The sequence below is a fragment of the Elaeis guineensis genome, chromosome 5, assembly GCF_000442705.2.
Source record: "Elaeis guineensis isolate ETL-2024a chromosome 5, EG11, whole genome shotgun sequence".
NCBI lineage: Eukaryota > Viridiplantae > Streptophyta > Magnoliopsida > Arecales > Arecaceae > Elaeis > Elaeis guineensis.
Genome location: NC_025997.2, coordinates 13,317,307 through 13,345,199, shown reverse-complemented (window position 1 = coordinate 13,345,199; position 27,893 = coordinate 13,317,307). Strand labels below are relative to the sequence as shown.

Genomic DNA, 27,893 nt, shown 5'->3' with positions numbered 1-27,893 from the left:
TTTTAGATTGATATTTGATAGATTGGGCCAAGTCAAAAAAAAAAAATTGTATAAAGAGAAAGTATAAAATATTAAAATATAAGAGATTGGGTTTGGTTGGTTCGAACTGTGTTTCAAAAACTTAAATCCAAACCGAGCCAAAATTTTTCCGTTCAAACCTTCTCTCCACTCAAAATCGTATGGGATCCTTTTTTTCCAAAAAAACTGCCCCCTCCACACGCACCCCCGCCCCGCCTTTTCTGTTTTTCAGGCTACTCTACAACCCTACCTCGTGTATGTAAAGCGTACCACATTAAGCGAAGGTGCGTGGTCCACGCCACTCACCACCTTCTCTTAGCAAAGTTTAACTTTTTCTTTTTTCTTTGGCCAGAAAAGTTTGACCTTGAACAACTAGGAAATTTATCATGAAAAAAATATGGTGGCAAAGAAACGTATGTGGTTATCATAAAAGATGGTCCAACCCGACCTCTAAGGAGAACACTGGAAAAAACTAGACATTAGATCCCCTGCAATAATTGAATGGTCCAGTTCAATTGCAAGCCACCATCTGTGGACACAAACTAGACATTAGATCCCCTTCAATAATTGAAGGGTCCAGTTCAATTGCAAACCACCACTTGTATCCTAACCTACCACTTGTACTCAACTATTTCCTATTGGAATAAGCTAAAGATCACTTGCGTCTCCCCCAAAGATGCAGGAGTTGGCGATTAGCTAAGCACAAGTAAAGACATCATCAACCTAAATTTGTAATCAAGAATTCGACTCGACACATGAGATATTATCTGCTCTAACCCATAGGCTCAAGAGTCTCAGAGTCGCAGAGATGATCCTCTATTTAGGATGCCATTATTACAGTCAAAAAGTACTCATAGCTTGATACATGAGATATTGTCCATTCTGATCCATGAGCTTTACGATTTTATCTCTCTGGATTCCAATCCAAAAAATACATCACGTGAATGAATGGTTCCTTTCTATATAAACTAGAGTTCTTCTTGACTCATAATCAATATGGAACCAACGTATCCTCCGTCCTACACTGCAACACCTATCACACATGACACCAATCTTTGATTCCACGTAAAGTGAGCGGCGATTATTAGTATAATAGTAATACTCTTTCTTATTTTTTTCACCATCATTGGATCATAACTGATACAAACAAACAATAAGAAAGACCAATAAAGAATTAGAGTGCGCAACTATAACCGCTAACCAACCTCTCCTAGCAAAGACAATAGTAGAAGACAAAAGCGTTCAAGATATAAAATCTGAAGTAACTATCACTACTCCGATGATAACAAATTAATGCAAAATAAAAGTTCTACGGCGCAGAAGCAGATTAATATAGATGTAACTAAAAACAAGAGAGAGAAGAGTGTACCTTTGCCTTTCACCAAGGACATCGATGATTATATGCCCTGAAGTCCGTTCTATTAACATGAATCCATAAGCCGCAGCAGCATAGACCAATGCCTGCTCGTCAGGGGATTCGCCCTGGTAGTCGACGAGCTTGGTTGCCGGGTCCGGTGTCCCGATCACTATCGGCACAATGGTGTTACAGGTTGCTAAGGCGAGGAAGAAATCACGAGCACAATTTGCCTTCTCTGCTCCCTTGCCACCACTCAGAACATCCAGCAGCTCTGGATCAGGCTTAACACTCATCTTTGGTCTCCAAATCTGATCATTCACTGTTCAAAATATTAAGAAAAAACATAAATTACTCAGCCTTTATGACATTGTTAAGTAAAAAATGGTTGTTTATATCATCTATTTGTCATGACTCTTTACAAATTATTGTTACATGCAATACATGTAATTCTCGTGCAACCTGTTGAATGAAAATGTGCCATCAAACTCATGCATCATGTGGGGGTCCAACTACCATCGCCAATCTGGACCATACACTTTATGTGCTTCTGGGAGGATGGTGTACCCAATTATCCATATAAAGACAAACTATACTGAAGATGCCTTGATGGCTTTTGCTGAGAGTATTTCTCGTTTCTAACGATGATGCCATATATTAATTCCATATCATGTGGTTAGATGCAAAATGACAATGTGCCGGCTGGAGCTGCATTCTTGGCAGCAGGCCAACCTTCCATGCATCTTAGGTCTTAGTGTCTCACCAATTATGTGAATTAACATACATGGAAGGAAATGGTTTAGGTCTCAATTAACTGCAGACAGAGAATGGATGGATATGAGCACGATTCAAGACAATTTTGGATCTCATTGTGCTATCCATCCTTCGACAAACTCCGACAACTACGTGTGGGTGCGATATTAATCATAACCTAACATACCTAGCTGGGACTCAATCGATTATCTCAAGTTTCCAATGTACTTCAAATATGCCTAATATGTCTACTTCTAACAACACCTTAATCCACATCCTCTTGATGACATGTGGGACCAAGACAGCATGAGAAGACTCATGTGCCAAAGAGTGCCAGTGATTCTAATTAGAGAAGTTTGGTTAGGCGGCAATCCGAGTAGCAGCCAAATCTTAAACATGCGTCTAGATAAGACACATCATGACATGTGCAGGTACAAAAAAAATCAAAGCACACATCACATCAGGACAATAAAATGCATAGGTGTTGGAGCTATGAATGGCATGTAGGAAGACCCCATCCTTTCAGTTAATGCTCGTGGTTTAGAAAAATAGATCATAGAAAAACGAGTCCATAACTAAATGAGATTAATGTCGCCACCTACCTGAGATGGAAAGCCCAATCTCCTCAGCATCCTGGCCTCCACTGTAATCCATCCCATAGACACTGGCACACCGGAACTCCATCTTGTTCTGTGTCAAAGTGCCGGTTTTATCCGAGAACACATACTTGATCTGCCCCAAATCCTCATTTATATTCAATGCCCTGCACTGAAACTTGGAATTGGTGTTCTCATCAAACATTCCTTATCTTGAACCATGAAGAAGGCCTGCCCCAATCTCACCAACTCCATGGATATATACAAGGCTATTGGAATCATAACTTGGAACTGAATCACTGCCATCATGAAAGTAAACACTATCTCCCATCCAATACCATAGTAATCATAATTGTCACCATCCGAATAATTCTTCTTCCGGTAGTAAGGCAGTAATCCAGCTCGTCGCGGTGGCGGTGCAGCCATAGGCCGGCGAGAATGTAACAATAGAGCACAATGCAGCAAGGTTATAGCTAGCAATATTGTCTCCCTGTTCATATGAGTCTCGAGCCGGCTTCGCTTCGACGGCGCTCCGGAGCTGTTGAGCATCACCTTGGTGTCCTTGCCGGTGTACACCGCGACACCGGTGGCCCAACCGGTGTTCTTGACCTCGCAGCCTCGGAGAATTATGTTCGACGGGCCGAGCGAGTGTCTCTTGCCGCCGACCTCGATGGTTGCATGGAATCCATATATGTTGCGGTTCGGCTTCTCGCAGCGAATTAGGCCTGACATGGCTTGAGGCGGCGTCGAGAGCGTCTCCTGCTTCGCATAACGGGTCTTGAGGTTGGACTCGCCGTCGAGATTGATGGTCTGGACGTAGGCGACGCCGGTGGGATCGCTGGTGGAGAGGAGGACCATGTCACAAGGGATGGTCTCATTGGAGGAGACTCTGATCAATTCGCCAACCCGAATGTCCTTCCACCGCGTCGGCCGGAATTCGCCTTCGACCAGCACGGAGACGGTCCGGTTGTTCTCGTTGCGGTCGGAGCGGTGGCGCCGCCAGTCCTCGTAGGCATCCTTGATGGCGGTGACACCGAGGACGAAAGCCAGAGGCAGGATGGAGGCGACGGGGCTGAACACACCGAGCTGAGGGACTTGGTTCAGGGCGGCGAGGATGAGGAAGTATACGTAGGCGACGCGGTGGAACTGTTCGAAGAGGTTGCGAGGGATGAAGGTGAGAATGTTGTACTTGGTGGTTCTTATCGAATTGTTCGGGAATTTGATCGGATTGTTCGTCCGGTCGGCGTCGTTGATGTACACGAACCGGGCCTCCTCGTCGCTGATCTCCCTCTGCGAGCCGAGCCGCCCGGAGTCGGAGCGCTTGGAGGGATCCCGGCGGGCCGGCTTCGAGCCCGAGTGGACGAAGTTCTCGATGGAGAACGTTGCTTTCGACTGGCCTTCAGCTCTGCCGCGAAGGAGAATTCACTGCTGGATGGAGTCCTGTCCGCGTTCTGGGATCGAGAGGAGCCGCGAGAGGAGGATTTTGCGAGGGGGGAGGAATCGGACCGGGGGAGTGGTTTCGGTGGGAGCTGCGGGATTTGCCGACGGCGGCGGCGAGGGAATCAGCAGGGGCCGATCGGAGGCCATGATGGGAAAGCTAAGGGAGGATTCAGGAGCTGGGAATCTATGAATTCATGGATAATTGAGGTGTTCACCATGCGATTGGATGGAAGAGATTTGGATGGTTTTGGGAGGGAGGATTTGGAGAGGTTGGGTTGGTGGAAATATGGAAGCTTGGTTTCCAAGATGACGAGTCTTCGCTAAGGAAATGGCGGCCAAAAAAAAAAAAAAATGTTTGTGTGAAAGGATGGAAGTTTGAGAGGAGAAGCAAGAAGTCATATGAGAGAGAGAGAGGATAGGAGAGATGGACCGGAAAGTCTTCACATGGGTTTCTAGAGGGGCATCGTAGAAGTAACGGATGGAATGGGAGGTTGGTTCCTGGTCATTGGCTGAAGCTTGGCTAATCTTAGCTAATGTCTTCGGTCATGAAGAATCCTCCATTCTCAAGTTTCAAAATAATACGCTGTTTTTCCTGGTGGTCTTCTAGAGGGTCAGCTAAATTTGCCGTTGAAGAGCTTACAAATACCAGACTTTTCTCAGAATTCAATAAATGATCGATCGCATCTTTTATTTGTTCTAGAATTAGATAAAATTCCACTCAGATGTTTCCAGTGCTTTAAATGCAGGCTATGGAGAAGTTTGCAAAATTTTATAAACCTTGCACATGCAAGCACGTGCTGGACGATGGGAGAGGATTCTTATCTCCTTCCATTCGGAAGACGGCACTCTCTGGTATTTTCACCCAAAATTTATTGTCAATCCACTTGGACTACTAGTATTTATTACTTCATCCTGGAAAAGATATCAGTTCATTGAAATCCATAGCTGTTGATTTAATGTGAGATGGATGTGAGGCTTCATCAATACAAACGGAACTGATAGGCCCAGGGGGTTGAGCACGTAAACTGTCATTTAGTATAGCGGGTAGGAGCAGGAGTCTGGGTTTTAGTTCCGTACTTAACCAAGATTTTGGCCAGGATTTCCCCGAACGGCTAACCAGGCTGTGCCACAAGAATGAAGCAGTTGGATGGAGCCATTAAGGCTTTACCAACTAGCATGTCAAACTACTTCTTGGGTGCTGAGAGATAGCAATTATTCATTATCCATTCTGAATGTTATAACTACTTCGTGTGACAGTAATAATGGTCCATATGTGATGATATTAATGATGTCTGCAGATTATAATATATGTGTAATGTGATAGCCATGGTAAATTTATGATATTTATTTTATATTGTAAGTTTATAACATATGAGAGAAGTAATTTTAGTCTGGCAAGCTATGTTTTTCAAATTTATAATGGCTGATCATCAAACATTAGATAAATCTTTAGCAGCTGCGGTGGATTGCTACCATACGCAAGATGTGGCATTCATGAAAATATGCACAAAATACACATTCCTAAAACTTCCAGGCAAATAGGTACTTTTAATTTGACACTTGGTGAAAAAGTGTTCGGCTGTTCGCACTCTAATTTCCTTGGTCAGTTTTGCTTACCAGACAGCATTTATTCAGACAAACGTGCAGCACGAGCCATCTACCACCTCATCAACTCATAGCATCCATCTCTCACACTATGGTGTTGACAGTGTGAGACTAAGACTAAATAAAAGTCATTCATGTTGATGCTGATCAGTATCTGATTCAAAAAATAAATTGTTAGATTGATACATGACCTGGGGGGCCTATGCCATTTAAAATAACCTCAGCAAGGATCCCCTGTACAAAAAAGAGGGGGGGATGCCTTCAAAAAGAACAAAAATTATAGGGTAATCTCCTGCTGAGAATTTGCAGATGGGTTCGCGGAAATATCTACAGCACTGACGTCATTTTGCTTCTCAAACTTCTCGAATTCTCTAGCTATCTGAATATCATTAGGTTGCAAGTATGCACTAAATACCCTAATCACAAATCGTGGAAGCATGGCTAATACCAAGATGCAGAGCAAGCAGAGCCAAAATGTCTTGGTAGCCATTAGATGATTGACAGCCCTGACACAAAAACAAGATAAAAATTTTAATCAAGGACAACAAAATTTGTTTCACATACATACATCTAGAAATGCTGGCTAGGATGCATGGTTTTCATCTGTTGCAACATTAGCCTAAGCAAACATCATCATGCAAGCAGCAAACTTCATGAAGACATACATATAAGATACCAATCTAAACATCTTATACTATGAGAAAAAGAATTCTATGCAGATAAGCCAACAGTCAGATAGAGAATTACCAGTAACCGGGCATTGGAGGCGAGGCATCTATTGCAACGACACAAGCGAAAGATACAGCTGTGCGACCCCATATGGTTACATGCAGAATCCAGTTCCACCGAAACACATCCATGGCTATGTGAACATTAACTAACAGGACCACTGAAAGAATCCACAAGTCTCCTAAGCTGGAATTATCTAAGCTACTATTGCTATAGGCAAAGAAAGGAACATAAAACGAGACAGCTTTGCCAGAGGGAGTCCAACATGATCAACACAAACAACTTCAGGTTATAATGTTCATCTCTAAGCCCAGGTCCATAGAGCTGGGGGTACTTCAAAAGAGTCCTCCTATTCAAGTCCTAGTCGTAAGTTCCGACCATAACTGTAGGAAGAGCAGTATAGACTGCAGAATACAACAACCCACTCGCATCAGTGATTGTATTTGACAAACTGAATGCTGAATAAAAATTATACCTGCAGTAAACAGCTTATGGGTCAGTTATTTCATATCGGATCGCATATAAAACTAGCTCAATGATTTAGGAACAGCATAGCAGAAACATTCCTCCTTTTGGTCTTTACTAGTTTGAGTAAAATGTGCCATCCATCCTGAGAATGGCTATAAACCAATATAAGTGTACATAGGACCACACTAAGCTACTCATATAGATGAATAAATTGACATGATAATGCTGTATGCATGACTTTGTAACATCTTATATATAACACAATGTATTGGCTGAACTAAACTGTCACTGAAGAGGGTAATATGGTCTTTCACCCCTATGTGACATCACTGACAAATATAGCTCATGTTAAGTAAATTAATCCTGCAAATATTATCTAATGTCTTTATCACACCGATATGTATCATGGACATGTGTAGAGGAAATTCTAACCATAACTATGATTTCATAAATATTTAAAAATACCTATTAATGAGGAAAATAACCAGGAACACTGAAACCACTAAAAACCAATGTTTTACACAAGGGCTAATTACATGACTAGGATATTTGTAACTTATTTTGGGCCAAGACGTGGAGAAACTAGTCTTAGGAAGCCTTAAGTATTTTTAGTCTTAGGAAACATGCTTTCCCAATTTAAGGCCCTGTGCACCTTATCTGCAAATCTTTTGATATAAAATATTCACAGTTGTCACACCCCTAACCCTTCCCACTCGAGTTGGGCATATGACACAGCTGAACATTCTGCAAGCATAGCCTTGGAGAATATGCAAGGTTTTGAATATATTACAAAGTCTCCACGATATTAGGAAATATATAATGTATGATAGCTATTTCAAAATAAGATAAATTATTTCCATTGTTAACAATATTCTGGCTAGCCCCACACTCCGAGTAGATCTTGGGTACTTATACAAAGCCAAAAAATCCAAATAACACCTTCCTAGCCTTTTAAGGTGAAGTTCTGAGATCTTACAAATGATATTAGAGCGGACCCAACCTATTGCCTACATGGCCTAGGGGACACTATAGCACAAGTCCTATTGGAATTGACTACAGGCCAATTGTGATGTGTAGTTGGATTTTACTGGATTTAGAGCCTTCGTCTAACTAGGATGTCAACACTTAAACAAGAGGAGTATAAAGAACCGATGCGGGTGTGCATTTGGTCCTACATCAATTATACACCGGATAGATCTTGGATACACATACAGGGCCAAGGAACCTAAAGAACACCTTCTAGCTAGCCTTTTTTGATGAGGTGCTGCATTTCTACAATAGTATATACACATATATACAGGCACATGTTCAGAAGAATATAGTTTTCATATAAAATGTTGAACGTCAAAATTTAGTGGGCTCAAGATTTGCATAGATTATTAATTTCTAAGGGGGATAATTTTCCTCAAACTACATTCTACAAGAGACCCATATGATGAGCCTATGAAAAATCAATTTAGATGGAAAACTATAAGCAATGATTGAAGGGGCAGCCTTTGCGTGAAGAGGAAATTTTATAAAAAATTGCAGTCCACATGTGCCCACTTTGCCACATCAAGCATTTGCTTAAGAGGTTTGGAGAATCTATTAAGGACTAAACAAGATGGTAACAACTCAAGGAAACAAGCTCTTCACTTAATAGAAAGAGGAAAAAAGACAAGTTGAACAAGCTACTCAATCATCAACCAGTTGAGGTTGTATCTTTCGCATGAAAGAATGATTGATCTTCTTTCGCAATGTCATCCATCGGATCATGCTCCACATAGATCTCAAAGCACTCCAAACCTTTTCATTTATCCACTTGCATAGCTCTCAAAGCAACCATTGCATGATCCAACTGTGGATTCATGTGAAGGAAGGTGAATCCTTCTTTCATGCAAAAGATACAACCCTATCCCATCATCAACCTTTTTGCCCCCTTTCGAACTTCAAAGTGTCATTGTGTTCTTTAACATGTGTCGATGTAGTAAAAGAATTTAATGATTTACCCTATGTTCAGTTGGGGTTATGAGAGGATGGATAGATGGGATTGGAAGGATAAATGGCCATCCACCGTTGGTTCAAAAAGTTAGAGGAGGATAGATGAAAAAGAAGAGATTGCCTATGCACTCTGGCCCACATTTTGCATCCTCCCAAATTGGGAGGATGAAGGATGGATAGAGCATTTAAGAGTGGACTTTAAAATTGACAAAATTATCCTTCATTAAGCTTTTTTTGATAAAAATATAATGCTTCTTCACTTTTATATTCATATTATTTACATATATTTTTATATATACTATTAAATTTTATTAATTATTATTTTAATTTTAGTATATAATTTTCATAATTATAATTAAATAATTAGATTATCTTCTATTTCTCTATTTATATTTACTTTTTTAATTAACTATTTAAACTAAATTATAAATTAATTAGTTATTCATATAGTTAATTTATTAATAACTAATTTATAAAATCATGTATTAAATTAAATATTTTATATTTTTATATAATTATAGATTTTAAATTGATAATATAATATTTTTATCAAATGGTAGTTTAGTAAAATATTATATAAATATTATCCATCCTTCCTTTCATTCCTCCTATACCAAATAGAGAAGATAATCATTTCCATCCATCCTTCCATGTTTTACCAAACATATGAGAAGATGGATGAATTTCATCCATCCATCCTTCATTCATTTTCTATCCATCCTTCCTTCAATCCATTTTTCGTACCAAATAGAGAGTTATAGTTTTACTCTAGCAACTCTGCATTACAAGTTATCTTTCTCTTCCATTTCTGGTTTGTGATCTCCTTTTCAAGGAACCATGACCTTCACGAGATCTTGGGGACTCAAAATCCCTCCAAAACAACAACACTTATCCTTATAAGTGATATCTTACAGACACATAATGAGGAATAAGTTTGTATGAAAACTAAGTATCATAAAAAAAGGCTTACCAGAAAGTCATGAACACAGACTGCATTCCTGTAAAAGTTGTACAGGATCATATAGCTCATACGGTGGTAATTCCAATGGCCATGGACCAGTAAAAGAGGGACTAAAAATCTGAACTGCACCATTGCAAAATCTGAAGCCATAACAGCTTGTCGTCCCTCCTGGCCACTGATCCCAATCCCAACATCAGCCATTTGAATCATTGAAACATCATTTGCACCTGGATTTAGTGGGGAAAAAATAAAAAAAAATAATGCAACTAGTTCATAATGCAAGATTCACTCACAAACAATTTAATTTTCTGAAAAATATAGAAAGAACACATGCAATCAGAGAATGCTTACCATCTCCAATAGAAAGTCATATCATTTGTTCTCTTTTTCATAAGTGCAACAATTCCAGCCTTTTGCAATGGAGCCACTCGGCAACACAACACCACGTCACATGTCGTGGCTACTTTGAACAACTGCACCATCCAATTAAGTGAAGCAAAAAAACAATCAAAAAGAAGTGAGGAAAAGAGTAAAGGACAGCTTCAACGCTAACCATGCTGTGATGTATGTTTACCTCTTCTTCCAGTTCAGTTTCAAGAATATGGACCAATGTTGGCCCATCAATAATCAATGCAAGAAGAATTCCATCTGGATTCTTGCCCCCCTGAGTATTATGTGTTCTGGAAGATACTGATGTTAGTCTCTTACACATGGAAATTGCCTCTTCAAGATTCTTCTAGATGATTCCTTAGAATGACCTTTTAGAATGATCTGGGTCATGGTGTCCGTTAGGAGCTTACATGAATAGCGATGGAAATGGCAGTTTCCTGTTTGTTCCGTCAAAACCCAAACATTAATTCCTGCTTGCCTGAGAGATTCTATGGCTTCAGGCACGCCCTGTTGTAGTTTATCTTCAATTCCTGTGGCTCCCAATATCTGGAGATTGCATTCTACCTTGAGTGCAACATTGTGGAGTAAATCTGTCCTTCCAGATAATGCGGTACTTGCTTTCTCGTAAGTAAACTGCCAGTTCTCAAACTCTTTGCTACTTAATTCCCTCATACCAATAACCAAGGTTCTCAGACCCAAGGATGAGTAGCTATGAAGATGTTTCTCAGTTTCACGCAGTATGTCCACCTCATGGGATTTTTCTAGAACACTGAACATTGCACTGTCTGCACCTTTCACAAATAACTTAATTGTCTTATCAGGGCAGCCAACTATAACTGACATCCTCTTGCGGTCACTGTCAAACTCATGAAGGCCCAATACCTAGAACCTGCAATGCCAGTAACATAAATCACATTCTGTAAGTGAAAGATGGTTTTGTGAAAGGAAAAGCTAGTAAGATATTCTAAGCTATAGATGTAAATGTTGCTGCTGAAGTATCACCAGTACCACTACCGGAAGAATGCGACTACTGAGATTGCTACTGCCATGCCAACCACCAAACTTTCTTACATGGTGCTACTGACGCATGGCTAGTACCAGGATAATGGTTGCAATACCATAAAATGCCATGGGAAAAGATCATTATCTACTATCAAAGTGCTTATTTAAAGATACACAGGTTTTAGATGATTTTAGCGTGGCCATGCATTTCTCAACAAAATGTTGATGCAAATCAGACTTGAGATGGCATATAATTGAGCTCAGACCTTCCCGCCAATGCATTACATAGCTTAGGCTTTTCACAGCTGTCATTTTATGGACTAAGAGAATTATTATGTGAATAGATTTTTCAGTTACTTCAAATGAATGTTAAGTGGCTTTCTTGGAAAGCAAAGAGGCCCATGCAGAGGGACACCATCTTATCCCCCCTGTTTGATGCTCAAGGAGATAGAGAACATTAAAATCAAGAATGAGTGTTGTCAGCCAATTAAAAGACTCCAACCAGAGCAAATAAATACTTAACTCAAAATGGATTTAAGAAATTCTCTAAACCCCCCTATGTTGAGGGTATAACCTAATCCTAAAATTTAAGATGATTCTAACGTGCTATCAGCTTCTTCCAGCAAGCAAAATCTGCGCTAGCGGCAACCCACAATGGTGAGGCTGATGGAGGGAAACTGGTTTGAAAAAGGGGCATCCGTGCAGGAGGAGTTCACCTTGATGTGTCTAGGTCTACTGTTATCCATATGGTGACCTACATTGCAAGATTGGGAATGCTATTATCAAAGTTTTAAGAAAAGGAATAGAACTTAATAGGAAAATAATTGACCATGAAAGGTCAAGAAACTCATAATTAATTGTGTTTTATCAAATCTTCCAATATTTCTGTTACTACTCAAATTTCTCAATCCTTGGCCTGTGCAAAAAGGAATCAAGATGAATATTGATGGCTGTTGTGGTAGGTACAGGGTGAAAGATGGATTACATAGGCAATGCACCTGACATTTTTGAGTTGAATGTGCAAATCAGATAGGGCATGCATAGGCTCATAATGCTCGACAGGATGAACACAAGTATCTTCAAATATGGTCGGCTGAATTAGCAACAGTTGACAAAACATTCAGAGTGATCTATCAGCATTAAGTGAAAAAAATTGCCAAAAGATAGAGAGCCTACATATGCAAGGTGGGGAAATAGAATTTAGTTTCTCAATATATTTACATTACACAGAAATTTTCTTTCCTTGTCTGTTTGAGCACATACTGTCTTGCCATATACAAACAGCCATGAGCATTGGATTATCTGCATAATAGTAATACAGTGCATAGCTAGCGACTAGGATTTATGACAAACTTCAAGCATACAACTCTCAGGGTTTTCTGTACCGTGCCGAACTGACCGATACACCCCGTATCATATCGGACCGACGAGAAACCAGTACGGTTCAGCCAGTAAATTCGGTACACCGGTGATATGGAAGGAAAAGAGAAGAAAAATGAGAAAGAGAGAGAGAGGAGGAGAGGGAGGTAGGAGCCACCGGAGGAGGGCTTTCGAGCCTTGTATCGCCCGATAGGGCTTTCAAGAGAGCGAGAAAGAGAGAGAGAGTGCTCGAGGGAGGGGTGACATATCGGACGAACGGCACCTCCGTCGCGAGGCCTCCGGCGGTCGGCGAGCCGATGCCGACGGCCTAAGGGCGGTCGTCCCTATTTCACGTCCACGACGCCGCACCCGTGGACTGTGCCCTCTAGCAGCCACAACAGCTAGCCGGAGGCCGTCCGGCAGCCTCGCCGGCTCCTTCCCCTCCCTCTTTTTCTTTCTTCCTCCTCTCTCTCTATTTCTCTCTTTTTCTCTCTTTTTCTTCTTTCGATTCGGGTCTGCTTGCCTGCATCGATTCGCCTCGATTCGGTACGGTACTAAACTGGCTCAGAAAATCTTGTCTAAAATTATTTCAAATAATGCAGACTTAAATGAGAATATGGGAGTTCTTTTAGAGATGATAACAAATTGTAGAGATCATAATACTGAAACCACATCTGCAGTAAGTTTCTTTTTGCCTGTTAATTGCGACACTAGGAATAAATAAGCCATAGTATGAAACTTTGTAAGAGAGTGAATAGCACAAACCAAGGAGTGGCACAAAAATATTGGAGCACTAATTTGATTTTATGCTAGAAAGGTAGATGATGGAAATTATTTTTCTTCTTATTTTTTATAAGGAATTATTTTTCTTCTTTCAAAATTAATCGAAAAGAAAAGAGAAAAAGATAAAATTTTATATGATTCTTAGATTTTGAGAAAGCATATGATAAAGTCCCCAGAGAAGTCTTATAATAGATTTTTGAAAAGATAGAAGTTTTTTCAGATATACCAATGTGATTTAGGATATATATGATGGAGCGATTACTAGTTTGAGAACTAATGGAGGTAATGCTCATGAATATCCAATCACAATAGGTTTACATCAAAGATTTGCTCTAGGTCCTTGCCCTTTTATGCTACATATAGATCTATTCCACGGCATGCTATTTGCGGATGATATAGTCTTAATGGATGAAATTAGAGTTGAGGAGAATAATCGTAAGTTGGAATTATAAAGTGCATTAGAATCCAAGAATTTTAGGTAAGTAGGACCAAGATGAAATATATGGAATATAATTTTAGTGAATTTAAAAATAAAGATGAAGGTGATGTAAAAATTAAGGATTATGAAGCTTCTAAAAGTGATCACTTTCAAAAATTTAGGGTCAATTGTTATGTGAAAAGTGCAACTAGGGTATTATAGGATTGTAGAATATTTGTCAAGTTGAATGAAAAATTTTATAGGATAACTCATACAACCAATTATACTCCATGGTACATAATGTTGGGCAATTAAAAAAACATGTATACAAGATGAGTATGACCGAAATGAGAATGTTAAGATGGATGTATTGCAATATAAGAAAAGAGAGAATAAAAAATGCAGTCATTCATAACAGAATAAAGTAGCACGAATCAAGGACAAAATGAGAGAATGACAATTTAGATGGTTATGCATTAATACAAAGAAGTGGCCTAATACACGTAGAAGGAAAGAGGAGTAAAGGTGGATCAAGAATCACATGGATTACAATAGTAAAGAAGACCTTGATATCCTAACATTTATTGAAAATATGGCCCAAAACTAAGTGAGATGAAGGAAAGGATTCATGTAGCTAACCCCAATTAGTTTGGAATTAAATCTTAATTGAATAGAGATTTTTAAATCAAGGATAAATGTACTACAATGCAGGAAAGCTCTGAATGGCAGGATTACCATAGGGTGTTGTTTGGATCATGATGTGTGAAAGAATTCTAACTCCCAAAAAAAAAAAAAAAATCTTGAATTCTGTCAATAGACACTGGTTCTCAAAATAGCAGACATTTGGCCATTTGCTAGTAAATTTTCAAAAGGTACAAGGGATCTGATCTTCCTAGTTGAAAAGGCAAAACCTAGACAACTCAACCAACCAATGTTATTTATATGGAAACCAAATAGATGAAGGAGGGGGAAAAGAACAAGATTGCTTAAGTGAGTGCCTCTAAAAGCTGCTAGAAAATATGGATAATAATCTGCCTGTGAAGATGTTTATTCTGAGGTAGACAAAGTAACATAAAGATCCAAATTAGGACAAGTTTTCTACCAGGTAAAAGCTGAACTTTAAAGCATGTCAGCAGTGGTGATGACTTTGGATTGCTAGAAGAACTTGATGACCAAACCTATTCTCCATGGCACCTCTTTGATGTGTTCCCCTTTTCGGGATCACCCATTGTTCCTGATTTTGTTTCATCTTTTTAACCTATTACTCTTTTTGAGAATGGATTTGATTTTCATTCAACGTTCCATAATCATAATTTGAACTCATAAGACTACTGATATCCCATTCCATGTGTCATACCACCCTCACTCAATCAAACCATGACTGGTGTGCTTGTAACTTTGCTTGAAGTCAATAAACATAGCATCATCCAAAGCAATAAGGTAACATGCTACAATCACAGGAAAATCATACCCAGAATTATCAGTTCTATAGAAATCTTGCTGCTGGTACTACAGCAATCACCAGATGATGAAGGGAGCATATTGGCATAAGACCATGGAAAATATCAATGGGAAGAAAGAAAAGAGTACCTCTGCCTCTCTCCAAGGACATCAACAATAATGTGCCCAGATGTTCACTCTATAAGTACAAATCCATAGGAAGCAGCTGCATAAACCAGTGCCTGCTCATCAGGGGACTCACCCTGATAATCTATCAACTTCACCGCTGGGTCAGATGTCTCCAAAATCTGTGGCACAACAGTATTGCATGTCACCATAGCAAGGAAGAAGTTGTGAGCATTAATTACTTCCTCTGTCACTTTTCCATTTTCCAACAGACGCAACAGCTCAGGATCAGTATGGAACATCCTCCTTGGCCTCCTAATCTGACCATCAACTGTTCCGAAGAGAACAAAACTATCCATCAACTTAACTACGTAAAGAACATTATAAGAAGTTTAAAAGGTAAAACCGTATAAGTACAGTTGAACTTTGAACCAATTGCATGTGAATACAAGAATATAAATAAGGATAATTGGTGGACAGAGTACCGCATGAGTACTTTTTTTTTTTTTTTTTGTGGATCATTTGCAAGCTTTTGTCCCAAATTAAGGATAAGGTTATTAGACAGCAGTTTTTAGAAACATTCTGTTTTAACCTAAAATCCAGAGTAATTTTGTACTTTCAAATAAATCATGACTAAATTGCAATCTAAGCCCATGCAGAAAAAGGATTGCGATCGATAACCAGATTGGACAACTATCCATGGTGTTAAAACTGAGCTTTTTTATCCAGAATTCACCTAGTGGACCATGCAATATCTCTACCAATACCCCGAAAAATTCAAAGAAAATGCTGTATCACAGAGCACTAAAGTAGAAGTTACACTAAGAGATAAATATAGCAATTGGTCCTACCCACTGTGGGATGAGGGGCGACCTCGCCCGGCACCGGAGATTCCCTATTGCTGTAATCGACCCCACAAACACTCGCACACCGAAACACCATCTTGTTCTCTGTGAAGGTGTCAGTTTTGTCCGAGAACACATACTTGATCTGCCCAAGATCCTCATTGATGTTGAGAGCCCGGCACTGGAACTTGGTGTCGGTCGCTTCCTAGTACATGGGTCATCATAAACGACGACTGCGTGAGCCTCGAGAGCTCCATGGATATATAGAGCGAGATAGGAATGAAATTCTGGTAGCTAAAGATGGACTTGAGGAAGGCGAAGAGGATCTCCAACGCCAAGTCACTGTACAAATAATTCCTCTCCCCGCCATGGGAGAAGTCCGCCTTCCGGTAGTAGGGCAGAGTGTCGAGCTTGTCCCGCTTGGCATGGAGCCAAATGCCGGTGGCCGTGGCGATGAAGATGCAGCAAAGCAGCATTTTCACAGCTAGAATAATGATCTCTCGGTTCATCTGGTCTCCAGGCGGCTCCGCTTCGAGGGCACGCCGGAATTGTTGAGCATCACCTTGGTCTCCATGCCGGTGTACACCGCCACGCTGATTACCCACGCCGTGTTCTTGATCTCGCAACCCCGGAGGATGATGTTGGCCGGGCCGAGGGCGATCTGCCAGCCGTCGAGCTCGATGGTGGCCTGGAAGCCGTAGATGTTGAGGTTGGGGGGCTCGCATCGGATCACGGCGGTGGACCAGGACTCCGGGGGGAGGACGGCGGTCTCGAGCCAGGCGTAGCGGGTCATGAGGTTGGACTCGCCGTCGAGGTTGATCGTCTGGACGTAGGCCAGGCCGTGGGGTCGCTGGTGGAGAGGAGGACCACGTCGCAGCAGGGGAGGGTCTCGTTGGCCTCGCACCAGACCACGTCGCCGACCCGCATGTCCTTCCACTTCTTGGCGGCGAATTGTCCGCCAGAGGGGAGGAGGACGGCGGCGGAGCGGTTTGTTCTCGCGGATGTCGGACTGGTGGCGCTGCCAGTCCTCGTAGCCGTCCTTGACGGCGGTGAGGAAGAGGACGACGCCGAGGGGGACGAAGGCGGTTTCGCGGCCGAAGACGGTGAGCTAGGGATCTGGTTCATGCAAGCGAGGACGAAGAAGTAAATGTAGGCGACACGGCGGAACTGCTCGAAGAGATTTCGCGGAATGAATGTTAGAAGATTATATTTGGTGGTGCGGATGGCGTTGCCGGCGGGCGGCGGTGCCGGGTGGCCGTCCGGGCCGGATGGAAGACGAAGACGAGTCGAGGGTAGGGGGACTTAGGCTGGGCGGCGGTGCTGGGTGGCCGTCCGGTCCGGATGGGAGACGAAGACGAGTCGGGCGTCGGGGGACTCGGGCTGGGCTGCGGTAGACCCGGCGAGGTCGGGTTGCGGGTCCATGGGAGCGGAAGAATTGGGGCGGGAAGGAGAGGGTGAGATAGTGGGAGAATGGGGTTGGGTTCGTGGTGAGGTTTGGAAGAGGAGTCGGTGACCATGTGAGAGGAATGGTAGGAGGAGAAGCAGGGAAGGACGTGAAATAAAGATAATGGTAGACGGGATGGGAAGTGGATGTGAAGGAGATGTTGTCTGCTTTATTTTATGTTTTACGAGCCGTACCGGGAGAAGTGAAACAGATTGAAAGAGGGCAGGTCGGCTGGAGGAGAGTGTGTCGTGTGAAAGAAAGAAGGCACTGGACCATGGAGTAACGGCGGCGGGATGTTAGTGGAGTGTTTTATCTAATTAATTTTTAAAAAAAATTATTTATAAAAATAATTTAATATTTAATTTATTTATCGGATGATAAAAAAAAAAAATTATTTTAACGATGTTCATCACCACATCATCTCATAATGATGTTAAAAAATTAAAAAAATTAAAAAATATCATTTAAAATGTTTTTAAAAAATCATTTCAAATAAATTTTTAAAAAATATTATTTTATAATTTTAATTTTTTAAATAAAAAAAAAAAATAAAAAAAAATTATAATTTAAATTTATAAAAAAATAAAAATTATAATTTTGATAAAAATAAAAATTATCATTTCAAATTACTATCCCATTTCAAATTATTTTTTTAAAAAAATATTAAAAAAATTATTATAAAAAAATTAAAAATACCATAAAAAATTGAAAAGAAATAAAAATATAATTCTAAATTTTAAGAAAATAAAAATTTTAATTTTAATTCAAATAAAAATCATCATTCAAATTACAATCTCTTTTCAAATTAATTTTTTTAAAAAAATTATAAAAAAAATAAAAAAAATAAAAATTATAATTTTGAATGAATTTTAAAAAATAAAAATTCAATTTTAATTCAAATAAAAAAATAATTTTAAATTATTTTCTACATTTAAAATTAATTTATTTAAAAAAATATCTAAAAAAATCTTTAAAAAATTAAAAATAAAAAATACAATAAAAAATAGAAAGAAATGAGAAAAAATAAAAATAATTTTAAATTTAAAAAAAAAATTTTAATTTTAATTTAAATAAAAATATATTTCAAATTACTTTCCTATTTCAAATTAATTTTAAAAAAAAATATTCAAAAAAATAAAAAAATAAAAAGTGTCATAAAAGTTAAAAATTTAAAAAAATAAAAAAATAAAAATTATAATTTTAAATTTAAAAATAATAAAATTTTTAATTTTAATTAAAATAAAAGACATCATTTCAAATTATTTTTTTCATTTCAAATTAATTTATTTAAAAAATATTCCAAACAAATGAAAAAATATCTAAAAAAATTCATAAAAACAGAAAAAAAAAAAGGTAAAAATGAGAAAAAATTAAAATTATAATTTTAAATTATAAAAAAAATAAAATTTAAATTTAAATTAAGAAAAATAAAAGAAAAAATCCATAAAAAGTGAAAAAAGGAAAAAAAAGTGAAAAAATAAAAATTGTAAATTAAAATTTTAAAAAAATAAAAATTTTAACTTTAATTCAAATAAAAAATATCATTTCAAATTACTTTCTCCATTTAAATTATTTTTTAAAAAAATATCTAAAAAAAGAAAAAAATTAAAAAAAATATCATAAAAAAAGAAGAAAAGAATTGAATTGAAAAAAAATAGAAATTTTAATTTTAATTCAAAAATAAAAATTATAATTTTAAATTTAAAAAATAAAAATTTAATTATAATTAAATAAAAAATGGTAAAAAAATAAAAATTATAATTAAAAATTTTAAAAAATTTAACTTTAATTCAAATAAAAAATTATCATTTCAAATTACTATTTATTTTAAATAATTTTATTTATTAAAAAATAATAAAAATAACTAAAAAATTATAAAAAAAATATAAAAAAATAAAAAAAATGCAAAGGGAGAGCTCATATTGACTGGCGTATCAGATATGCAGAGTACATCGATATTTGGATGCATGTCGAATCACATTGTTCATGGTGATCCCATTTTAAGAGCCGTTCATATACCGATGACTACATGGCTTGATTTTTTGCATTATAGTGTGAGTCATTGGACAGCCTGGTATGCATTCTTGGATACGGGTGAGAGTTTGCTGTGCGTCTTTTGGTAAACTACGAAAATTAGTTTATGTTGTTTGTATTATATTTTTATTTTAAATTTTACAGTATATTGACTGTTTTATTTTTATTTTATAGACTGATTCTATGTGTTGCCCAGCTATGCAACCCAAGAGGGGGGGTGAATTGGGTTTCTAAAAATTTTAAGCCCAACAGATAACTTATGAAGAACAAAATAATGGCTTTAAATCAATATTAACTAAAGCAGTATTGCAAGGATATAAATAAGATAAAGCGATAAAGCACACCACAAACACAAGGATTTATAGTGGTTCGGTGCTAACCTTGCACCTACGTCCACTCCCCAAGATCCCACTTGGGAATTTTAATCCACTATCCTTTGTATTCAACCCGAATACAAAACGTCGGAAACTCCGACACTAGCTATCCCAAGCTAGAATACAGGACGTCGGAAACTCCGACCCTAGCTATCCCAAGCTAGAACACTTGTTTCCCGGGTACAAGCCAACCCACAACACTCCGATTTCAGGTTCGGATCAACCTTTCCTTGTTTTGGAAATCCTCCAAAAATAAGAGCAAAAACTCACAAAGAGTAAGAATATTTAGAGCACAGATGAATACAAAAACAGCTCCTTAAATGAGCAAATATAACAATAAAAGCTTTACTCAAATGAAGAACCCCTTTTTCAGATTTTCTCAAGATGAATGAACGGTTGAACGCTTGAGAAGAGGTTGATTGTTGATTGAAGATCTCTTGAAAGCTTTGAACGATCTCTAGATCAAGGTTGAAACGATAGGCGTGAAGAATTCTCTCCTTGAAAGATCTTCCTTTTCTCTTTCACAATCTCTCTGGTATATTGTGGATCCTCTCTCTTTTTCTCTATGGATATTTCTTTGATCTCAGGCTTTTTCTTGCAAATTTCGGATCCTCTCTTCTGTTCTTCTCTTTTTCCTCTCTTTTCTTCTCTACATTTGATTTCACGTTTGATCCGCTATTTAATCTGCAATTTCTTTCATCATTTAAAGCATTTTGTAGCATTAGAAGCAAGAGAAAACAATTTAGGCAGATAAAGAGCCGTTAGAGGATTTTTAGGAAGCATAAATGGCAATTAAAACGGGCAAAAAAATAGCCGTTGCTGACATTTCCCGTCGCAGGGGTCGACTCATGAGTCGACTCATGCTTCAGGAGTCGACTCATGAGTCGACTTCTGTTGCAACAGACCAGAAGATCTGATTTCTGAATTTTTCGGTTCAAATCAGCAGGGGTCGACTCATGAGTCGACTCATGCCTTGTGGGTCGACTCATGAGTCGACTCACAGGTCGTGCCAAGCCAAAAAATCCAGCGTGCCATGGGAATTTTTTTCGTGCCATTCAGCTCATAGTGCCATGAGTTGACTCATGAGTCGACTCATGCACTTCAAACCTTCATAACTTCAGAAATATTAGTCCAAACACAATGAAATTTTCACCAATAGATTTCAAATCATTTGTTCTACCAAATGATATTATCAAATCAGGATTTTAGCAAAATTACGATTTTGCCCTTGAAGAGCATAAGGACTTTTTCAATTGTTTGTATCCCTTTAATCTGCTTTGTAATCATCAAAATCAATCTAGGAGCAACAATCTCCCCCTTTTTGATGATGACAAAACATATGAACAAAAATATTTATGTTAAAGCATTAATTTCAAAAGAATCCATTATGGGTGTATATGCTTGAAAAGAGTATGATTCTTTTGGCATGTAATATAAATGCAAAAATAGTTTGTCCATTTTCTTAAAGATTTGAAAAGGGTATTAGATCATTTTGAGTTCAAGATATTTCAGAGCAAGAGAAGATAAATAACTTTTTCTATGTATCAGAGCAAAAATAATTTTTACAATGATATCAGAAAAGATTTTATAATGTATCAGAGCAAGAAAATTTTAATGTATCAGAGAAAATTTCATACAGTATTAGAGCAAATGTTATAATATTTTAGAGAAACCTTCACACTGTATCGGATCAAATGTTATCATGTATCAGATCAAGTTGAAAGAAATTGTAGGATGAATCAGAGTAAAACAAATTTCTTATTGATGTCTCAAGGTGAGTAAAATTTCAAAAGCAAGTTTGAATATCAGAGCATATATATAAAAAATACTTATTTGCATTGTACTCATGATTTTGCTTTTGATGGATTAAAGTTCTGTCTGATACCAAATTTCTCTGTCTGATACCAAATTTCGATACCAAAATTTCTCAAAGTTTTGTTTAATCTTTCAATCCTTGTTTTTGTCTAATTTCTCCAATATTTATTTAATTTTTTAATATTTGTTTTAATTTAATTTCTCCCCCTTTTTCTCATAATTTAGGGTTTTGCTTTTTGTCTAATTTCAATTTTTGTTTAATTTTAATTTCTCCCCCTTTTTGACATCATCAAACATAGTTAACTCTTTCTTTTCCTTTTCTGAAAAATATTCTTTAATTTCTTCCTCTTTAGAGTTTTTTTACAGATGTTTGCTCCCCCTTAATATAGCAATTATCAATAGCAAACAACAATAAGGAGAAGATAATATTTCAACAGATGTATCGGAGATTGAAATATAACCAAAATATAATCATTACAAAGAGGTAGAAATATAGGTAAAAGATGATTCCATTTATATCATAATTGTTTCAATACATAAAATTCAATCAGCTAAATGTCAATACATGGCCCCAAGGTATAGATCCTAGAACAAGATACTAACTCCTAGAACCTAGTAAAGATCAAGATAAGTCAATGATCAAGACAAATCATGGATCGGAGTCATCAGATATAGGATGAGGAGATGATGGATCAGAAGTGCGTCCTCTACCCCGTCTGCCTCTGCCACGAGCAGGAGAACGAGATGAACTGGGTGGCTGAGAACGCTGAGATGCTAGGGACTGAACAGAAATGGTGAGTCTAATAGAATCAAGGACGTTCAGTGCTCTGGAAACAGATTGAAGTAGAGCAGTGAACTGGGTGGTAGCATGCTCACTCGATCCTCTGATCTCTTTCCTCAGTAGCTCATATCCACTTTCTAATGCTCCTCTGAGCCTTCCAGCCTCTGCAGTGAGGTCTGTGACCTCAATAGTAGACTCCTGTGGCTGGGGATGGGCCAATGCAAGGACTTGCCCCTGCAAGTCAAGAACTCTGCCAGTAAGTCTCCAGACAGTATCCTCAAGCTGCTGTATCCTGACGGACTGATCTGAAATCATCTGAAATATAGTGGAGATGTGGGGAGTAATGGTCTGATCAGAAGAAGTAGCTCCAGGTGCAAAAGAAGTACTACTCCACTGGCTAGACAACAAAGAAGCCACACGCTGAGATATATGCTCGATCTGATCGTCAGCCAGTCTGAACTCTGAATGAGGTGCTCTGCTCTCTGGCTGATACACTGGTGTGGGCATCCTAGTAAACTCAGAAGGGCCAGCCTCAGTATCATGAATGAACTGGGTATCTGGTGAAGCTGCCCTGAAATCATGTACAGGAGAAGTTGGACCTTCTTCTTCTACTCTGCCTTCAGTTCTGTCTTCAGCTCTTTCCTCAGCTCTCTCCTCAGCTCTTTCTTCAGAGCCCTTGATCCAACCACCAACAGTCTTTGTAATTCCCATTCGGTGCAGGCTGTGTTGGTTGAAAGTGTCCACATGTGAGAGCTTGGTAGGTGTCTCCCCTTCACAGCTAACTCCAAACCTCCTAAAAACTCTAGTAAGGGCCATACCATAAGGCAAGTGTGCCTTGGATCTGTTCAAAGTTTCTCTCATGGCCTCTATCATAAGTGTAGGGAGGTTTAGGGGGTCTGAGTGATGATATGAAACATGACACATACATCTCTGCCAGATAGTAAGTCATGTCTACCACTCCTAGGAAAGAATAGTTTTGTCACAATCTGATGCAGGACCCTCATCTCAATGGACAGTAGCTTTGCTTCCAATCTGTTTAAACTTCCTGAAAAATCTTCTCCTAAGATAATTCTGATCCCTTCTTCTTTAATTGGGAGTTCCATATATGAGTATCCTTCACTAGGCAACTGAAGTATCTCTCCCAATATCCTAGAATCCAAACAGATGTCAATCCCCTTTACAGTTGAAGTCACAGATCCGTTTCCATAATTTAGGTTCTGGTAGAACTCTCTGACTAGATCAACATAGGTGACTTCCTTAAGAGAGCAATAAAGTTCCCATCCTTGATTTTTGATCTTGGTAGCAAAAGTAAAGCCTTCTTTCTCAAAGAACCGAAAATCTATATTTTTCCCGGTTTCTACTTTTCTATCAGAAAGAAGATTTACATTGGGGCTTATGGAGGGTTGAGAGGGACCTTGAGCAGGTACTGAAACTGGATTGGGAACAGTGGAAGACTGAGCATGCCTTTTCTTTCGGACAATTTCCTCAGGCTCTCGGATTGATTTCCTTCTTTGGGGAAGTTTCATCTTTGGAGCCATATCCAATAAGGTAGCAGACAAGAAGACTTGAATTCAGTGGAGGAGGGATCACTAAAGAGTAAAGAAGAATTTTGGTGGAAAAAAGAAGTGGATTTTGAATGAACGGTGAAGTTCTAGGGCACGTTCCACCCGCGCCAAACACTGCGAGAATGCACAGAAAAATCCTTTTCAAGGAGGCGATTTTTGGTGGAGAGAATGAGGGAGAATTGCCTCGAAATTAATCTTTGAATTTGGAGCAAAACAGAAGTTTGGAGAGGACGGCTTTCGGAAGGAAGACGACGAGAAGATGAGTCGTCTCATAAACAGGTTTCCCGTTTTAAAAACAATGAACCCGATGGAAGTTGGTGGGATTTACAAGTTTGCCATTGAGTCGACTCATGGGGGTCGACTCATGAAGTTCAGAAAATCAGGAAAAATGCAAATAAATTCCAGAAAAATTCAAAATTTTGGGAGAAATAATTTTGCTCAATGATAAGTTTTTAGAGTGATAAAACTGAGCTTTTGGAATCAGGATAGATGTTGAAAATTGAGCTCTAAGAGATTTTGACATCTATTCTTTGGAAATTGAGAAATTTCAGACAAATGGATCTAGAATTCCTAGATTTCTCCTAATTTCACAGAATCTTTCCTCACTAAGGGCCTTTGTAAAGATATCAGCTAATTGATTTTCAGTGCAAACATATTCAAGAATTATATTTTTGTTTTGAACATGTTCTCTTATAAAATGATGTCTTATCTCAATATGTTTAGATCTTGAGTGTTGTATTGGATTTTTAGATAGATTTATAGCACTTGTATTATCACATTTTATTGGTGTTTCATTAAGTTTGATTCCAAAATCTTCGAGTTGTTGCTTAATCCACAAGATTTGAGCACAACAACTTCCGGCTGCAATGTATTCGGCCTCAGCCGTAGACAGTGCTACCGAATTTTGTTTCTTGCTAAACCATGAGATTAGGTTAACTCCAAGAAATTGGCAAGTTCCACTTGTGCTTTTTCTATCTAATTTACATCCAGCAAAATCAGCATCAGAATATCCTAACAAATTAATTTGTGAGTCCTTAGAGTACCATAACCCTATAGTTTGTGTACCATTTAAGTATCTAAGGATTCTTTTAACAGCATTCAAATGAGATTCCTTAGGATTAGATTGATATCTTGCACATAAGCAAACACTAAACATGATATCAGGCCTACTTGCAGTTAAATATAATAATGAGCCAATCATACCTCTATAGTATTTTAAGTCTACGCTTTTACCTTCATCATCCTTGTCAAGCTTACATGAGGGACTCATTGGTGTGCCAATTGGTTTGCAGTTCTCCATTCCAAATCTTTTGAGTAGTTCCTTGGTGTACTTGCTTTGGGTGATGGAGATTACCTCTTTTGATTGTTTGATTTGGAGTCCGAGGAAGAAGGTGAGTTCTCCCATCATGCTCATCTCGAACTCTCCCTGCATAAGCTTAGCAAAGTCTTGACAAAGGGATTCATTAGTAGACCCAAAAATTATGTCATCAACATAGATTTGTATAATTAGCATATCATTTTGGTTTCTTTTAATAAATAGAGTTGTATCCACATTGCCTCTTGAGAAACCATTATTTAGTAGAAATTTGCTTAGCCTTTCATACCATGCTCTAGGTGCTTGTTTTAGACCATATAAAGCTTTATTTAATCTAAAGACATGATTGGGAAAAGCATGATTTTCAAATCCAGGGGGTTGTTCTACATATACTTCTTCAGAAATATATCCATTTAAAAATGCACTTTTAACATCCATTTGAAATAGTTTGAATTTCATAAAGCAAGCATAAGCAAGTAGAAGTCTAATGGCTTCTAATCTAGCAACAGGTGCAAAGGTTTCATCAAAATCAATTTCTTGATTATATCCCTTAGCAACCAGTCTTGCTTTATTTCTAATTACATTTCCATGCTCATCTAATTTGTTTCTAAAGACCCATTTTGTGCCAATTATTGAATAATCTTTAGGTCTTTTCACTAAGGTCCAAACATTATTTCTTTCAAATTGACTGAGTTCTTCTTGCATAGCATTAATCCAGTTATGATCATTTTCAGCTTCTTCAAAAGTTTTAGGTTCAAGTTGAGATACAAAAGCACAATGATTAAGTTCATCTCTAAGTGAAGAACGTGTTTTTACCCCATGCATAGGATCTCCGATAATTAATTCCTTAGGGTGGTTGTGAACATACCTCCATTCCTTGGGTAAGTCATTTGTACCTTGAGGTTGTTCTTGAATTTCTTCACCTTTCTCATTTTGTTCATCTTCTTGATCCTTGTCTTCTGGAGTTGCTGAATCTTTTAGAGTGATCTCCTTCATACCTTCTATTAGTGGATCTGCATCATCAACACCCTTATTCTTCCTTGAAGGAAGATCGTTAGATTCATCAAAGACAACATGTATGGACTCCTCAACTACTAAGGTTCTTTTGTTGAACACTCTAAATGCTTTACTAGTGGAGGAGTAGCCTAGAAGGATTGCTTCATCTGATTTTGCATCAAATTTACCAAGTTTTTCTTTGCCATTATTTAATACAAAACATCGGCAACCAAAAACATGAAGATAGGCAATATTTGGTTTTCTTCCTTTCCAAAGTTCATAGGGGGTTTTCTTTAAAAATTGTCTTATTAAAGCACGATTTAAAATGTAACATGCTGTGTTAATAGCTTCCGCCCAAAAATATTTTGGAAGGTTGCTTTCACAGAGCATGGTACGGGCCATTTCTTCTAAGGTTCTATTTTTCCTTTCAACTACCCCATTTTGTTGGGGTGTCCTAGGAGCAGAGAAGTTGTGGCCAATTCCATTTTCATCACAAAAATTTTCAAAGTCATGATTTTCAAATTCTGTTCCATGATCACTTCTAATATTTTGAATTGAAAACCCTTTTTCATTAGTGACTTTTCGATGAAATTTCGTGAAAATTTGAAAAGTTTCATTTTTGAGAGCTAAAAAGAAAACCCAAGTAAAACGAGAGTAATCATCAATTATTACAAATCCATATCGTTTTCCTCCTAGACTAGTGGTTTTAGTTGGTCCAAATAAATCCATATGTAAGAGCTCTAAAGGTCTAGAAGTTGAAATAGTGTTTTTGGATTTAAATGATATTCTAGTTTGTTTACCTAATTGGCATGCATCACAAATTCTATCCTTTTCAAAATTTAATTTTGGCAAACCGAGAACTAAATTCTTTTTGATTAATTTTGAAAGAGAATGCATGCTAATATGTGCAAGTCTACGATGCCACAGCCAACTAGTCTCATTTATTTTAGCATTTAAGGAAACTAGGCATTGCATGTCTAATTTAGTTAAATCATTCAAGTCTACCATATAAACATTGCCATGCCTATGTCCTATAAATTTAATGCCATCGTTAATAGGACTCGTCACAATGCATACAGATGATTCAAAACTTACTTTATACCCTTTATCACAGAATTGACTAATGCTAAGTAAGTTATGCTTTAAACCTTTAACAAGTAAAACATTCTCAATGTATTTGGAGGGAGTGATACCAATGTTACCTATCCCGATGATCTTTCCTTTGCCATTATCTCCAAAGGTGACCATCCCTCCATCCTTAGCATCAAGCGTGATGAATTGTGATTCATCACCAGTCATGTG

General features: G+C 38.1%; 1 protein-coding gene and 1 pseudogene across 1 annotated transcript; both read right to left on the bottom strand.

Annotated features, from left to right (window-relative positions):
- Nucleotides 1–834: 834 nt before the first annotated feature.
- Nucleotides 835–4,143, bottom strand: LOC140857935 (phospholipid-transporting ATPase 1-like; the record flags this gene model as incomplete). The annotated part of the gene is given in 4 exon segments (XM_073257347.1): nt 835–1,155; nt 1,388–1,694; nt 2,728–2,931; nt 2,934–4,143. Coding segments are annotated over 4 exon segments (1,839 nt in total), but the record flags the coding sequence as incomplete, so codon positions are not given.
- A 1,741-nt stretch (nt 4,144–5,884) lies between these two features.
- On the bottom strand, nt 5,885–17,965 carry LOC105044917 (phospholipid-transporting ATPase 1-like; annotated as a pseudogene).
- Nucleotides 17,966–27,893: the final 9,928 nt, after the last annotated feature.